At 34.9% G+C, this 16,563-nt stretch overlaps 1 protein-coding gene across 1 annotated transcript in view; it reads left to right on the forward strand.

The window, feature by feature from the left end:
- The window catches only part of SPACA1 (sperm acrosome associated 1), a 55,863-nt gene extending 39,530 nt beyond the window's left edge, over window positions 1-16,333 (forward strand). The window contains exons 5-6 of the mRNA XM_044675386.1: window positions 11,424-11,544; window positions 16,177-16,333. Coding sequence (XP_044531321.1) covers window positions 11,424-11,544; window positions 16,177-16,333 — 278 coding nt within the window. The remainder of the gene's footprint in view (window positions 1-11,423; window positions 11,545-16,176) is intronic.
- The last annotated feature ends 230 nt before the right edge of the window (window positions 16,334-16,563 follow it).

Here is a 16,563-nt window from a genome sequence, read left to right on the forward strand (position 1 = left end):
GGGTCATGAAGAGTCAGACACAACTAAACAACAAAAAAAACTGAACTAATCAGGACATGATTTAATGTTTTGTTAATTGTATAAATTTAAGAATGTGATGGAGAAAATGTTAATGTAGATTTAACTTGAAAGAAGTGTCTCATTTGCACATTTCCCTATCAGAGACATACATGCTTGTTAAATATTTACCAGACTACTACTACCTATCTTTTTGTAGATGGTGGAGGGGAGATTATTGGACAGAATATTATTTATATTTTCAGACAGTTTCTCTATCAGATATTTTTGCTTAATTGTTTTTCTTTGTCAAAAGGTAGGGTTCAATGTGGGATTTCTGGATGGTGTGAACAAGAAATGGTTAGAATACAAAGAAAAAAGGAACCAATAAAAATTTATCTATCTATCTATCTATCTATCTATCTATCTATCTATCTATCTATCTATCTATCCATTTCTCTCTCTGTCTGTCTGTCTCTCTCTCTATCTCTCTCTCTCTCTGTCTCTCTCTCTCTCTCTCTCTCTCTCTCTCTCTCTCATGACTTAGGGAAAGGAGACATGATGATATCTTCAAGTGGAAGAGACTACTTTGGAAGATAGTAGGCTCTACTTCATTCATAGAGACAGGAATCCTAGGGATCATATCTTCCAGATCACCAGTCTTGCTGCCAATCCAGTCCTCAAAGCCATTGTCTGAAGAAGCAATGCTGGGACAGAATGGACTAGCTAGGCTTAGCAGCTATCAACAAACCTACAGGGCAGACAAGCTAGCCTAGTTGAAGCAGCAAGGTACCTGGAGAAAGAGACAGGTGGTAACATGTGCTAGGCAAATCAAACCACTACCACCATCACCACTATCACCTGGATCCTGATCTCCCCTCCTATTCCAATAGAGAAAACCCAAAACTTTGAACCCCAAAGCCTCAAGGATAGCAACACTTTCAGCCTAGTGTCAATAGCCATCATCCTGGAAAGCAACCACTGTGGTGATGCCACCTGGCAACTGTTCTTAGAGCGAGTATAGCATATCTTCTGAAGATTTCCAGAAAGAAAATTCTTATTACCAAAGCCTTTGGGACTGTCAAATGGTTCAGCATTGGAAACCGTTACTTTATAAGTGGAAATGACATTAAAGAAGAGGAATTAACATCTACTTTGCCACCGTACCCTAAGGACCCTGGAACTTTTCCATCTAACTTGCAGCCTAACCCTTCCATATTTGTTGTCTTCACTATTAGAATGCGAGCTTCTTGAGAACAAGAAATTTTGTGCTTTTCTGCATTCCTCAACATTTAGCAGAGTCAGGAAGTAATTTTTATTCTTGTTCCTTTCCAACACTGATATTCTGTGGTTTTTTAACTAGTAAATGAGGGAGTTTGAGACATTAAAAAAGAAATAAGGATTTCATTTGGTTTTGTCCCATAACTATCAAAGGCTCATATTTTGGTCCTGTGAGAATTCTCATTAACAAATTGACTCTTTCCATGGTTCCATGGTAGTCCATGAGGATGTTTCAAAACAATTGTTCTCATATTCCAGTTTGACATGTTATTTATTAGTGCCCTTAGAGAACCATTAGGGCCACATGATGAAATGCAGTTAACAACCATGTAATTGCTGAATGTGTTTAAAAGAATTTGCCTACAAGTCAGGAGACCCAGGTTCAGATGCTGGTTCTCCCTCTGGGACCTATATAACTTTAGGAAAAATTACTTCAACTATTTGGGCAACAATTTTTTTTTCCTGTCTGGTGAAAAGGCTGGAGCAGATTACCTAGTGTCTTCCTACTCTTAGAAATCTATGAAGTTATATATGAGCCTATGACTTAATAAAAGACATAGAGTTGATGGAGCAATGCTTTTGTGTTTCCAAAGCAAGGTTTGAATATTGTGCCCTTTGCCTTTGAAAATTGGATTTTTCTTATCTTACAGTCTATCATTGGCTTTGAATAGTCATTGTAACATAGATTTTGATTATTGAAAAGAAATATCTCTATGCTTTTAAGGGTGACTTTTCTGTGTTAAAAATGTACATTTTAATAGGGCAATTTATTTTCTTAGATTTCAGAATCAGGATGTCCTGGTTCAAATCTTACCTCTGACATTCTTACTGTGTGACCCTGGGCTAATCACTTGATCTCTCAGTGTCAAAGAAACTGTCTAAGATTATGAACTGTCAGCTTCTATTGGTTAAAAAAAGAGTTGCTTCTTTGGGAGTTCCCTCAATTAATGATCTATACGTTTTTTTGATTATGTATCCCATTTGAAAAAAATTGAATGCTCACCCTCAATATATATATTAATCCATTTATAAATTATTTATGTGTATATATACACATAGACATATGTGTGTATATGTATTATACCAATCAATTCATTCCGTATAATTTCCCCTCAAAATGGAGGGGTTGTAGAGCTATTATTCACTGGCTCCTGAATGAGTGCCTGCTATTGAAAGGAGGATGCTAAATGCACACCGCCATGTGAAGGGGAGGTTGGAGGAGTAGGTATTAAAAGGTAGTTGTGGTTTTGTTGGAGACAAGCGCCATGATTGATTATTGAACAAAGGGTTGGAATTGACCCATCTTCCTGCTCTCTCCATTGATTGATCACACATCACTTGGGAATCATACCCAGGCTGCTCCCCTAACCAATCACACAAGCACACCCACATTTCTTACATACATTTAATATATATTTACTTAAATATGTATACATATATTCATAATTTGTATGAATGTGATTTCATCGATCAAGGGCTTACACACATTTATACATATGTGTGTATAGAGTGTTCCCAAAGTCTTAGAGTTTATGTATATACACACAAACATACAAATAAAGAAAATATTAAAAAGCAATTTTGTTACTTCTCCACTGTGTAGTAAATCCTGAGGTGGCTATAGACCTTGCCAATTTTGATTCTGAAAGAATTATCCTTTGTATGTGACTCCTTAATTTCAAATTTGTACTTGACACAAAGACAAAAACAAACAAGTTTAATTCTGAAGATTTAGCCTTTGGGAGACCTTTAAATGACTTCAATGTTCTCTTTTCACTCATTGTGCTAAAAATGTAATTTCAGGAAAGGGAGTTCCGTCTTTAAAGTGTGTCTATAATTTAGAGCATGATGCATTTGGTTGGAGAAGGGAAAGCACAAATGGTCTGTGTTATTTATTTTCTATGATTGCATATATCTACTCTTTCACCTTGGCAAATATATAGTATGACTTTAATTCCTTAAAGCCTTCTTTACCACAAAGGAATATTGAGACTATAACTTTCCTGTTACAAATTTTTGGAAATTTGATTTTATCCTATTGTAATTATTTTTATTCATGCATTTTTTTACTATTCTTGGCATCAGTATTCAAGTAGCATTATGGGGATGCGACAATATAGCTCTAAGAAGTTGCTTCAAGGAGTATTTTGTAATGGTATTAAGACTATAGTAACCCTCTATTGACCGATAGGTACTTCAGGAAATAGAGATGGCCTACTATATTGGAAAGGGAGCAGATTTTGTAGTCTGAAGTTCAAGTCTCATCTTGGTGCTAAATACCAATGTGACCTTGGATAAATCATTCTCCTTGGGTCTCACTTTCCTTACATGTAAATTGAAAGGACTATGTGGCCACTAAAGCCTCCTCTATTTCTGATTCTATAATACTATAAACTAAATTGGTTCTCAGGAATGATTGAAAATCAGTATAGTTACCCACAAGCTATCTGTAGTACTTTTGTAAAATATATGGAAGCATCTGGATGGCCAATGAGTATTACACATACAAACCGATGAGCTTTTATTGACCTCTATTCCAGGCTCTGTGGATACAATGACCAAAGCAAAAACAACTTGTGCTCTCTAGGGCCATTCATTTTCCACCAGCTATACTGTGATGAATCCACTATCATCATGCTTCCCAAGCTCCTTGAAGGATGCACATGTCACCAGGAAACCAGTCATCATGGAGATTGCCTTAGCTTTGGTTCTTACATCTCTTCAGTGCCTTTGTCCCTTTGATTGGAAGATTGGAGGGCAGAGCCAAAACCCCATCCCAAAGATTTCTTTTAAAGATGGCTCAGAAACCCAGCCAACTCGTCATTTCCCACAAACTTCGCTGTTTGGTTTCAATTCCTTTATTGTCATGCCCTTCTATTACCCTCTCCATCCCTGCCCCCTTTTCAGTTTTTTACGTGTCCTCTATCGCCATTAGATTGTAAGCTCATCGAGGGTAGGGATTGTCTTTCTCTTTATTTATATTCTTAGTGCCTGACACATAGTAGGTACATAATAAATGCATATTATATTGTATTATATTGGGCTTTTATTTTACAAGACATGCAAGTAAAGGCTGACCACAATCATATAAACACAAATGAAATTTAGAGAATGGACAGACTGGAATGTGTCAACAGATCTTAAAAAAAGGTATTCACTATTAGTTGCCATATTTTTTTCTGAGGCATGTGACCACAGGGAAACTATTTAAACTCTCCAAATGCCAGTTTCCTCATCTCTGCAATGGGGACAATTATAATTTTATCATTTATCTCTCAGGATTGTTTGGGGGGAATTGCTTTACAAAACTCTCTTTTTTTTAGCTGTGTGACCCTGGGCAAGTCACTTAACACCCATTGCCTAGCCCTTACACAGTATTGATTTCAAGATGAAAGGCAAGGTATTTTAAAAAAAAAAAGCTCTCTTTTTTTATTTTATTGTTGCATTTTGCTTTAAAACTATGAACATTTATAGATCACCACCTATCCATGCAAGGTTTTACAAAGTAAAACTAGCAATATAGTAACCTCATCTGAAAGTGTATGCAACATTCAACAAACTATAATTTTTTTTTAATTTGCTTTTAAGTGAACAGAAATATGTTTTCTTTCTCTCATACCCACTTCCCCTTTGGGAAAAAGAGAAAAGGAAAACAAATTCTTTATAAAAAATATACTTAGTCAAGCAAAAAGAATTCCTTTATTGGCTCTAGACATACATAATATGTATTTATGTTTATATATATGTGTACAATACATACTATACACACATTATATATCCATATATCCATATTTAAATATATTATGTATGTATACTTTTATACCACAACTCATTTAACCATTCCTCAAATGATTGGCATCCTCCCAGCTCCCAGCCTTTTCCTACCACAAAAAGAGCTGCCACAAACACTGTACATTTAGGATCTTTCCTTTTTCTTCAGCCTCTTTTGGGTATAGGCCCAGCAGTGAGCATAAATAAATGTGAGCTATTACAGAAAATGTCTTTCAAATAGTGACATTCCGTAGTGGCAATGAATGTTGCCAATGATTAAACGTTGGTTTTCAGTGAACTAAAAATCAAAAGCAAAGCCTACCCGACTCGGTGTTGACTCTCCCTGTAAGCTCACTTGATTATTGTTTGACCCTTACCTTTGCTCTTATATGTCTTTGTCTCATTCTCTGGTTACCTACAGTGCAAGCCTCAGTCCCTGGAGTATCTCCAGTAAGCTAACCTAGATAGATGATGTAGTTCAATGTGATGCATCCTCTGGCAGCCATGAGACTAAACAAATTCATTCTTCTCATGACAAAATACTTTTAACATTTTTAAGAAGCAGAAACATGTCTTTGCCAAAAGAATCACTTTTTAAGAAAATGAGACACAAAACCAAAGTGACCATTTTAATGGTGTATTTGTCAAAAAAGGTATTTTGGCTGGAAATCTACACGCACTGTAGTAGAACACATTAACTTGGTTCAGAAGGTGAATTCAATGCCATCGTTAAAATATATCACTCATCAGTTTTTCATTCTCTCCCATATATGCAGAAAAAGAGAAAGATGAACATATATTTATATTTTGGGGTATCTCCTACTTAAACACATGTATATACACACCATCGGAGGCAGCATGTCTAGTAGGTAAAGCACTCAACTTGGAGTCTAGGAGATGTGAATTAAAATCCTGTTTCACTCATATGTGGCCCTGGGCAACATCTATTAACCTCTTTAGAGGTTTAGGTTCCTCATTTGTAAAGGAAGTGGTCAGTGTCAATGACTTGTAAAGTTCCTTGTAGCTTTAAATACAGAATATCCCAAAATTCTTAGGGCAGTTTAATCTATTAAAGCTTAAAACTACACTAAGATTTTTGGGACACCTTTATAGGATTCTATGATTCAGCATGTCTGAAAAAAAAATCTGAGGCTTTCAGTTGGTTGGTAAGCTCAGTATTGATGAACAGTATGATGGGATATCCAAAATGCTAATGCTGTCTTGAGCTACATTAAAAGAAACATTGCTTTGGAAGATAAGGAGGTGACAGTCTCTTTGTATTCTACCCTGATTGTACCATATCTAGAGTATTGTGTTCAGTTCTGAGTGACATCATTTAAGGATATTGACAAGTTAGAGTATCTAGAGAAGAACAACTAGGATGGAGGAGAGAGCCTTAAGCGCCTGTAATGTGAGAATAAGTTGAAGGAATTGGATATATTTAGCCTAAATAGGAGAGGAACTAGGGTGCGGGGGCATGATTGATGTTTTCAAGAATTTGAAGAGCTGTCATGTGGAAGAAATATTAGATTTATTCTGTTTAGTCCCAGAGGACAAAACCAGGAACAGTGGGTAGATGTTGCAAAGACTTAATTTGGGGGAAGAATGGAATTCTTAACAAAGTTATATACAAAAGAAGGAAATATTTGTGAAATGATGATTCTCCTCTCTTTTTAGGTGTTAAAGAGAGACTGCACAGCCACTTTTTTTGGTGCTAGAATAGGAATTATTTTCCTATGGGCTGTTTTTTTTTTTTTAGGTTTAAGTTTGTGTTTTTTTTTTGATAAAATTTATTTCCAGGTATTTCAGCTCTCTCCCTTCTCTGCATCACAGAAAGTATCACTTGACAAAAAAGATAAGTATATGTAAATTATGTCTTTTGTCCTTCTAGTTAGCAATTCTTTTTCTGTAGGTGGACATTCATGAGTTGTTTTTCAAATATTAATTCTGTAGCTCTATATAATGTTCTCTTGAATCTACTCATTTAATTTCATTCTTTGTTATTTCATGTATGTCTTTCCAAAGTTTTTTTTTCTTTAAATTAACCTGCTCATTGTTTCTTACAGTGCAGTAGCATTCCATTACAATCATATACCACAATTTGTTAAGCCACTCTCCAATTGATGGATATCCCTCAGTTTATAGTTCTTTTGTCACCACAAAGAGAGCTGCTATAATTTTCTTTCCTTTTCCTCAGATCTCCTTGAGAAAACAGATCCAGCAATGGTTTTGTTGGGTCAAAGGGCATACACAGTTTTAAAATTCTTTATTCCTGAAATATTTTTAATAAGTTAATCTAGATAGACAATGTAATTCAATTTAGTGTATCCTCTGGCAACTATGAGACTAGACAACTTCCTTGTCATGACAAAGTACTTTCAACAATTTCAAATCGCTGTCCAAAATGGTCAGATCAGTTCACGATCCTACCAAAAGCATATTAGTGTCCCCATTTTTCTGTATTCCTTCCAACATTTGTTGTTTTCCCCTTTTACCATTTTAGCCAATCTGATAGGTGTAAGATCTTAGAACTGGTTTTACATTTCTAGGGTGCGAGGCATTTGCATTTTCTCTCATCAGTAGTGATTTAGAGCATGCTTCATATACTTATATATGGGTTTGATTATCCAAAAATTGATTGTTCATATCTTTTGCCCATTTATCAATTAGGCAACGGTTCTTGTGCTTATAAATTTGACAAAGTTCTTTTTATATTTTAGGTGAAATCTCTATTTGATAAACTGTCTACTCAATTTTCTCCATTTTTTGCTTTCTTTCTAATCTTGGCTACACTTGTTTTATTTGTACAAAACCTTTCAACTTAATGTAATCAAAATTATCCATTATCCATCTCACAAGGCTGTCCATCTCTTTTTACTCATAAATTCCTTTCCTATTCATAAATCTGATAGGCATTATGTTCCCTGTTCTAATAAGCTAATTTGCTTATTACATTTCCTTTTATGCCTGGGTCATGTATTCATTTCAATCTTATCTTAGTGAATGGTGTGAGATATTGCTCTATACCTAATTCTGCCAAACTACTTTCCAACTGTCCCAGTAATTTTTACTGAACAATGAGTTATTATCCTCCAAACTTGGATTTATATTTTTTACAAAATCAAAAATTTGGATATGTCTGTTCTATTCCACTGATTTACCTTTCTATTTCTTAGCCAGTACCAGATAATTTTGATAAGCTATGGGCTATTGATGTTACTTCTTTTTTGGTAATTAATTGGTAATAAAAATTGGTAAATATTGACACTAGCATTAGAAATGTTAGTAGAAAAATAAAATTACAGTTGATTTCTCTCATAGAAAGATTTGATCTTATTAACTTTAACAGTTAGTGAAATAAATTTAATATAAAAGGGTAAGCTGATCTGAGTAACAACCATCATAGAGCATGTGCACAGAATGTGGACAGTTAATGACAACAGTGGTTTATATTCAACAACATAGTTCTTTGGTATTTCTTTTTTTAATGAGGCTTTATAACATAACAAGGCTATAACATAACCACAGCACTTTAGAAGCAAAGTTGAACTGAAGAGTTTTTAAAAGCTTGACAAATGAATAAATTTAAACATATAAAAGGAAAATTTAGAAGTTAAACTTATCTCACTGGCTCCACATTTTATAAAAGTTTAGGCTTTCATTGCTTAAAAAAAGAGAGAGAAGAAAAGTAGAAGGCTATGCTGATGATCCTGGAATAAAGATATGTTTTGTACCCATGATCTCATTTACTCTGGAATTAATTCTTTCTACATTTAGAAGCATTTTCATAAAAACTCATTTTCTACTATAAAATACCACAAAAAAGACTGGAAAGATGATCTTTGGTGGCATCAGAGGGAAAAAAAACCTAAGGAAGATGCACAAATTTCTTTTCTGCTTAAATAACTGCCTATCTGATAGAATAAAAGAAGTTTCGTTGTTTATCTTTTTACAAAGATAAAATCCCTGAAAATTTAATTTAAGCTATGCACATTTGCCATAAAATCTATATACAGCATTCATAAACTATTCAAAAGAGAGCATTGTTGATATCACTTCTAACTAAAAAAAATTGTTGTTCTGTTCTTTGTGAGAATGAGTCTAGTTTCTTTTTAATTTCAGACATACTAGATTTAATTCAAATCAACAAGTATTAAGTCTCTATTATATGCCAAGTCTTGAGAATACAAAGACACAAATGCAAATAGGCCTTACCCTCAAGAAGCTTATAGTGTTGAAGATGGTAAGTGGTGGTTCATATATTTTTTCTTTTTTATTCAGTTAAAATGAGTGTGTGACCTCTGCTTGGAAAGTCTCACTTAAATAAACTTTATTTCCCCTATGTTGTTACCATAAAATATTTAATAAAGGAAAGATTGTGTTCCATGCCATCAAAATATTCACCAGAACATTATTTATATATGAATCTAAGTCCAGAAAATAAAAGCTGTTATGAAAAATAAAACACAAATAATCAAGTAGAGGTTGTTGGAATCAAGAAATAATCTGCTCACTAAACAAGTACAGGTCCTGCCTTTTGTGGGACCTTTTGGGGTCTCTACATTTAAAAAGGCTTATCAAAACCTTAGAAAGAGGTTGATGGAGGTTTGCAAATATGACCAAAGGGATGGAAAACAAGTCCAATGCTATATGTTTCAGGAAAGATTATTCAACCTTGAATAGAGAGATATGAGGGCAACTAGTTGAAAATCTTCAAATGAAGACATTGTTTTATTTTAGCTGCCTAAAATATAGTACCAAGGCAAAGCGTTTTCCTCTGATGGCTATATATAATAAAACAAGATATGTGGGCTTAGTGGTGAAGGATAATGCTAGCTTATCCTTTGTTCTGATTCAAATGCTTTTGCATGCTAAACAAGACAGTATCTTGGGAATATCTAATCCTAGATACAACAGTCCTATTTCCTTATCTTGAAGCTGGGAAAATAGAATGAGATCCAGAAAAAGCTAAATGATTTACCCATCAGTGGCTGAGTTAGAGGAAACCCCACATATCTCAACCTTCAGTCCAATGCTCTTTCCATTATGCCATGATACCTTCTTTAAAGTTGTATCTGAAGTGATTAAAGCCTTTCTCCTTTGTGGGAAACATATCATATGTCTTTCCTGAAAACTTATTTTTCAGGTAGTTATTTGCCTGTTTAGCTAATACAGTGATGGTGAACCCTTTAGAGATAAAGTGCCCAAAATGCAACCCTCACACCACATGTGAGCCACTCTTTTACCCCAGACAGAGTATGGAGGAAACACTCCCTTTGGACTGCTGGGCAAAGGGATAAGTGATGGGAGAAATGTCCTCAAGGTGCAAGTGGAGAGGGGACAGGGAGCAGCCCCCTGTGGCACCAGGTTCACCAACACAGATCTAATATGTCTAAGCTCCAAAAGCAGGTTATTTTCATGGTATCATTTTAACATTTCAACAATAGATGAGAAAAATCAGATATGGTCATGAAAATGCTCTTGTACTTTTCTTCTTTCCTCCCCTTCCTTCCTATTCTAGACCTCTTTTTACTCATAACACACATATCAACAGACACTAGTACTGCTTTGATATACAGTGTAGTAAGCACACAGTTGTGGTTGGTTGGTTGGTTTTGTAGGTTTTGCTTTAGAGAATCCAAATATATTAAAATCAAGGGTGTTGACTTTTAAAGCATTTTCTTCAGCATATAAAAATGACACTACCACTTTTAATAAGACATGGCATTTTAAATACTTCCCCCAATAATAAGAGTAGGCTTTTTCTTGGATCATCTATGCTCATATAGATAGTAATATTTTTACAAAATGGTTCATGATAATTAAGGCTATAGTCTGTGACCATGGCATGGAATATCTGCTCGGCATAGTTTTATGGGCCTAAATGAAGATTTGATGGTAAGTTCTTTGAGGGAAGAGGCTTTATTACCCTATTTTTATATTTCTAGCACATAATGTAATACCTAATATTTATAAAGTGATTAGTGGGTATTGTTAAATATAATTCACAAAGTAGATCACAGCTCCTAAATAATGATCAGAAAATAGAGATTTGTCAAGATGAATTAGAAAAAAAATCATCTCAATCTCCTCTAAAAATGGATTTTTGTGGAATTAAAAAAAGTAAAAATAAAAGACAGGACATGTTTCTCTGTATAATTCTATCCTGTACATGTTCTGATTTCTGATGTCTCTTTCTGAAGTTCCAACATAAAGCAAGTTTACATATAGTTTATTGTCTCCTGATATATCCCTATGTCTTTTAAAATAACATTATCCAAGAATTTATTTTCTACTTAAATTTCAATATGATTTTTTCCATGTTAATAATGAATACCAGTAACTGAATATGTTTATATATTTTTTCTCTTTAGAAGTACAGACAAGAAAAATAAGTCGACCAAACACTGATATAATACTGGTCTTTGTCCTGATCACCGGTGTTATTATTTGTATTGGTGTGATCTTTGCATTAGTCTTCATAGTTATTCACTGGTAGGTAAACAGGTGGATTTTTGCTTTCTTTAATCATGATTATTTCAGTTTCCAACTGAGGGCTCATTATTGTAGTCAATTTGTTTTCTGAAATGAGAATATTTATAATAGCCCCATTTGGGGGGAGGGCTGCTGGGTAACTCAGTGGATTGAGAGACAGGCCCAGAGAATGGAGTTCCTGGGTTCAAATGAGGCCTAAGGCACTTCCTAGATGTGTGACATTGAGCAAGTCACTTAACCCCCATTGGCTAAACCTTACTGCTCTTCTGCCTTGGAACTAATACATAGTATTGATTCCAAAATGGAAGATAAGAGTTTAAAAAATGCCCTGTTATTTTTTGAGAGAGAGAGAGAGAGAGAGAGAGAGAGAGAGAGAGAGGAGAGAGAAGAGAGAAAGAATGTATATTTGACACACTTTTATTAGCGCCTGTAATATTCAAAGAGGCATTTGAGGCCCTAGGGTAGATAAAAGGATAAATAAGACATGCTTTCTGCTCTCAAGTAGCTTATAAATTAGTAGACTCCCCAAAGAGCAGAGTAGAGAAGTGGGCTGATTTACTTGAATAAATGTAAAATCTTGCATTTGAGTTAAAATAATCAGCCAAACAAATATATGATGGCAGAGATAGGACTAGACAGCTTGGGAAAAAACTTAGTAATGCAGGTTGACTGTAGAATAATAGCTTATATTTATTTAATATTGTAAAGTTTGCATGAGCTGCTAGATAGCCAGTGGATACATTACTGGCCCTGGAGTCAAGAGGACTTGAGTTCAAATACAGCCTCTGACATTTACTCATTACATGACCCTGGACACATCACTTAATTCTGTTTTCCTCAGTTTCTTCATCTGTAAAATGTGCTGGAAAGGGAAATGGCAAACCACTCCAGTATCTTTGCCAAGAAAACCCCAAAAGGGGTCATGAAGAGTTGTACATGACTGAGACAACTAAGCAAAATAAGGTTTGCAAAATGCTTTACATATATTATTTCATCTGAATCCCCCAACAATTCTGTGAGCCAGATGCTATGATCATTCCCATTTTACAGATTAAGAAACTGAGTTTTAGAGAAGTTGACTTGCCTTATCTCACACCAAAGGTAAGTGTCTCAGGCATGTATCAAAATCATATAATCCTCAATTCAAGACCCCAAATCTATCATATACTATGATATACTTACTACTCCTTAAACATAATAGAAGTGATTGATCTATGACCTTTCTGACTATGTGTGTAATCAAAAAAAACTAATGCTATCCCTCTTAAGACTGCATTAATGGAACTGTTGCATCCAGAACCAAGGATGTGAAAGTCCGATTTTAGTTTCTGCTGGTCAGAATACACTTGACACATTGTTTTCAGTTACAAAAGACCTATTTGAGGAGAGACATCAACACACTGAAGTGTATCCAAAGGATGCTGACCAGAAAGTTTCAAACTCTGCCATTTGAGGAAAACCAAAAGGAACTGAGGACATCTAGTTGGGAGAAGAGAAGATTTCTAGGAAAGGGGGTCATAAGTTTTCTTTAGGTATCTAAAGGACAGTCATGGAGAAGAAAGATAATATTACATTTCTGTGTAGAAGCTTAAAATGGCAAAACTAGCTTCCATTGGCTAGAAACTTCAAGGACACTCAATCTAAGGAGATTCTTACAATTTGAGCCATAAGATCATACATTTAGAGCTAGAAGAGATGTAAGAGACTGACTCTACTTTCTTTTAATGGCTGAGGAAATGGTCTCCAAGAGGTTGTTATTTGCCAGAAGTCATACAGCTAGTCATTATCTAAAAGCAAGTTCTACCTCACTCAAAGCTCAAGCTTTCTAACCTCTCTACAATACTGGCTGTGGAATAGAATGAAATAATGGATTCCTTATAATTGGAACTAGTCAAATAAAGATCAGATGATTTTCTGTCAGAAATATTACATTGAGGAAATCTTTTTCTCTATTGGATAGTGGGTTAGACTGGAATCATAAAAGCTCCAAATTGGGGGAAAAAAACCAAAACTACCTAGTGTAGTCACTATCCAGGAATCCCCTCATGACATGCCTGTTAGCCTCAATTTGACAGCTTCCTGTGATGAAGAATTCACTATTCACTATATCTTCTAAGGTAGTCCATTCCCAAGGCACTAAAGCTTGTCAATGAACCTTCTAAAATATGAGCCCTTTCAATGAACATACTACTTCTACTGTCATCTGAGAAGAGCAAAGTATAGCAGGTCACACTCTTAATTCTCTGATTTTGGACACTGAACCAATATTTATACCCAATTAACTTTTTCTCTGTCATATTAGACTATTGACACACATATATCTTGAAGTCCAATTATATTTGTGTTTATATTTATGCATAGATATAGATATTTTATAATCCATGGAGATTACTAGGTCTTTTTGACTGCAGAAACACTGAGCCTTTCTCTGTCTGGCACTCATATGGATGCTCTTTTAAATATAAGCTGTTTAAATTTATTTAAATGATACCTTCTGTATAAAATATTTATTTCTGATAATTTATTTAAATGCTTTAAATTTTGGAATAATATCACTATTTAAATTTAGTAGTTCTTTAAATTTATTATTTAAAAATTTTAATTGCATTAGGTTTGTCCCAAATTTATAGCTTCTTAAAAAAAAAGCCTTACCTTCTGTCTTAGAATTGATACTGAGTATTGGTTCTAAGGCAGAAGAATAGTAAGGACTTGGCAATTGGGATTAAGTAAGTGACTTGCCCTGGGTCACATAACTAGAAAGTATCTGAGGCCAGATTTAAACTGAGGTCCTCCTGACTCCAGATCTGCCTCTTTATCTCTTTCTTTCTGAGATAGCTAGCTGCCCCTCATTATAGCCTCTTAAAATCTTTTCATATTTCTATTGTGTCATCAAATATATTAACTTTCTCTTTCTGATTTATGTCATCAGCAAATGCATACCACCACATCCATCTATGCATTCCCATAAATCATGGATAATTTATACCATTAACTAAGCATTTACAGGTACAGTCCCTGCTCTCAAGGAGCTCATATTCTAGAAGGGATATAATATGTCAGAAAAGTATATACTAAATAAATGTAGTGGGAATAGAATATATTCTCAGAAGGAAGGCATTGAAGTTGAGGGAGGAGGAGAGAGAATAGAAATCAAGAAAGGTCTCTTGCTTGCTTCAGACTGAGTCTTGAAGGCAGCCAAAAGATAAAGATGAGGAGAGTATCTAAGCCAGAGTGAGGACCAGTGAAAAGCCACAGTCAGGAGATAGTGTGGAGGCTAGTGCTGTTGGATGATAGAATAGAAGAGGACAATAAAGTCTAAGAAGAATGGAAGGTAGGAAGAGGCTCTGTTATGAAGGGTCTTAAAAGACAGAAGATTTTATATTTGATTCTTGAGGGAGGTAATATGGAGCCACTGGAGTTTATCTGATAAAGAAAGTGATCTAGTCAGATCAGCACTTCAGGAAAAACACTCATAACTCAGTGGAAGATGGTGTAGAATGGAGACATACTTGAGGTTGGGAGACTAACAAGAAGGTTATTGAACTAATCCAGGTATAAGGTGATAAGGACCTGCACCAGGGTGGTAGTTGTGTGAATGAAGAAAAATAGATGTGTATGAGAGATGTTGTGAAAGTAAAAACAAGACTTAGTAACAGAGTAGACATGTGGTATGAATGTAAATCAAGAGGACTTGAGGATGACACCTAGGTTGAGAGCCTGGGTGACCAGGAGGTTTTGGAATGAAAAAGAATGAATTCTGTATCTGGACATGCATAGTTAAGAGATGTCTATGTGACAATTCAATTTAAGATGTTTAAGAAGTTGTTGATGTGAGATTGGTTTGCTCAGTTACATTAATTGTCACTCAAATGCTCTCCACATTTCTCTCTCTTATTTGTAGATATACTCACTGATGATCTCTTCTGAATATATAATCACTGCTTCATTCTTTTTGACTGAGATCTACCCTTTTATTGGAATCTGTCAGTCATGAGGAATATTCCAGCTCTCAGTGAAGTCAAATTTCTCTCCTTCACTTTAGACATTTTGCTTACTTTTTCTGTTACCTGTACCGTCCTTGTTTATGAATGGACACCTAAGATCCAGAGTATTAGTACTGCCTCCCTCATATACTGTGCCTTGTGAATTAATAAGGGCACTCTAATGATATTCAGTTCTCTTTATTATACCTACCACTTGTTCTCTGTGATATCTGATTAGACATATATATTTATATGCGTAAATATATATGGATATTTTTCTCTCTGTACCATTTCAAACAGTGTAGCACAGTGGAGAAGGGATGGATTTAGAAATGGAGGATTGTAGGTTCAAATTTCTGCTCTTACATTTACTTCCTATGTAAACTGGGTCATCATAACCACTCTGGAACTGTTTCTTTAAATTCAAGATGATTGGGTTGGATGAGATGCCCTTTTAGATTCATTCTATTTTGAAATCCATAATTTTTCCATTTTTTGTTCAGTAACTTTATAGGCATAAATATACATCCACACACACATCACACCACACACACATATATTGAATGAAAGAGCTGATGGTAAATAGGAGAAGGGGTAAATTCCAAACCATTAAGGCTTAGATTTAATTCGTGCCTTTTTTAAATTTTAGGGGTGCTGTAAAAACACTCTGGGGAACAAAAGACTCTCTTTCAGAAGTGCGTTCTGAAGAAAGCTCAGCTAAATGCCAAGAATCGACTTGTCCGGAAACATTGCCAACAGATACCTTTGCGACTGAAGAAGATATTTTGGCTGAATGGAATGAGTGACACATAAGCTATGAGAAACAAAAGAGGAGTATAATATGTAAAATGCATTATTCTATAAATAAAATATATACTAAAGTATTCACATGTTTGGGAAAGTGGATCCCTGTTATGAAAGTGTTGCCTGGCTTCCTTTAGAACAACTTGGCAGGAAGATGACTACCATTTAATCATGAAACTATCTAATTAATACCACTACCCAGATTATGACATTTAGTTAGATGGGTTTCATT

Source organism: Gracilinanus agilis, chromosome 4 (assembly GCF_016433145.1).
Source record: "Gracilinanus agilis isolate LMUSP501 chromosome 4, AgileGrace, whole genome shotgun sequence".
NCBI classification, from domain to species: domain Eukaryota; kingdom Metazoa; phylum Chordata; class Mammalia; order Didelphimorphia; family Didelphidae; genus Gracilinanus; species Gracilinanus agilis.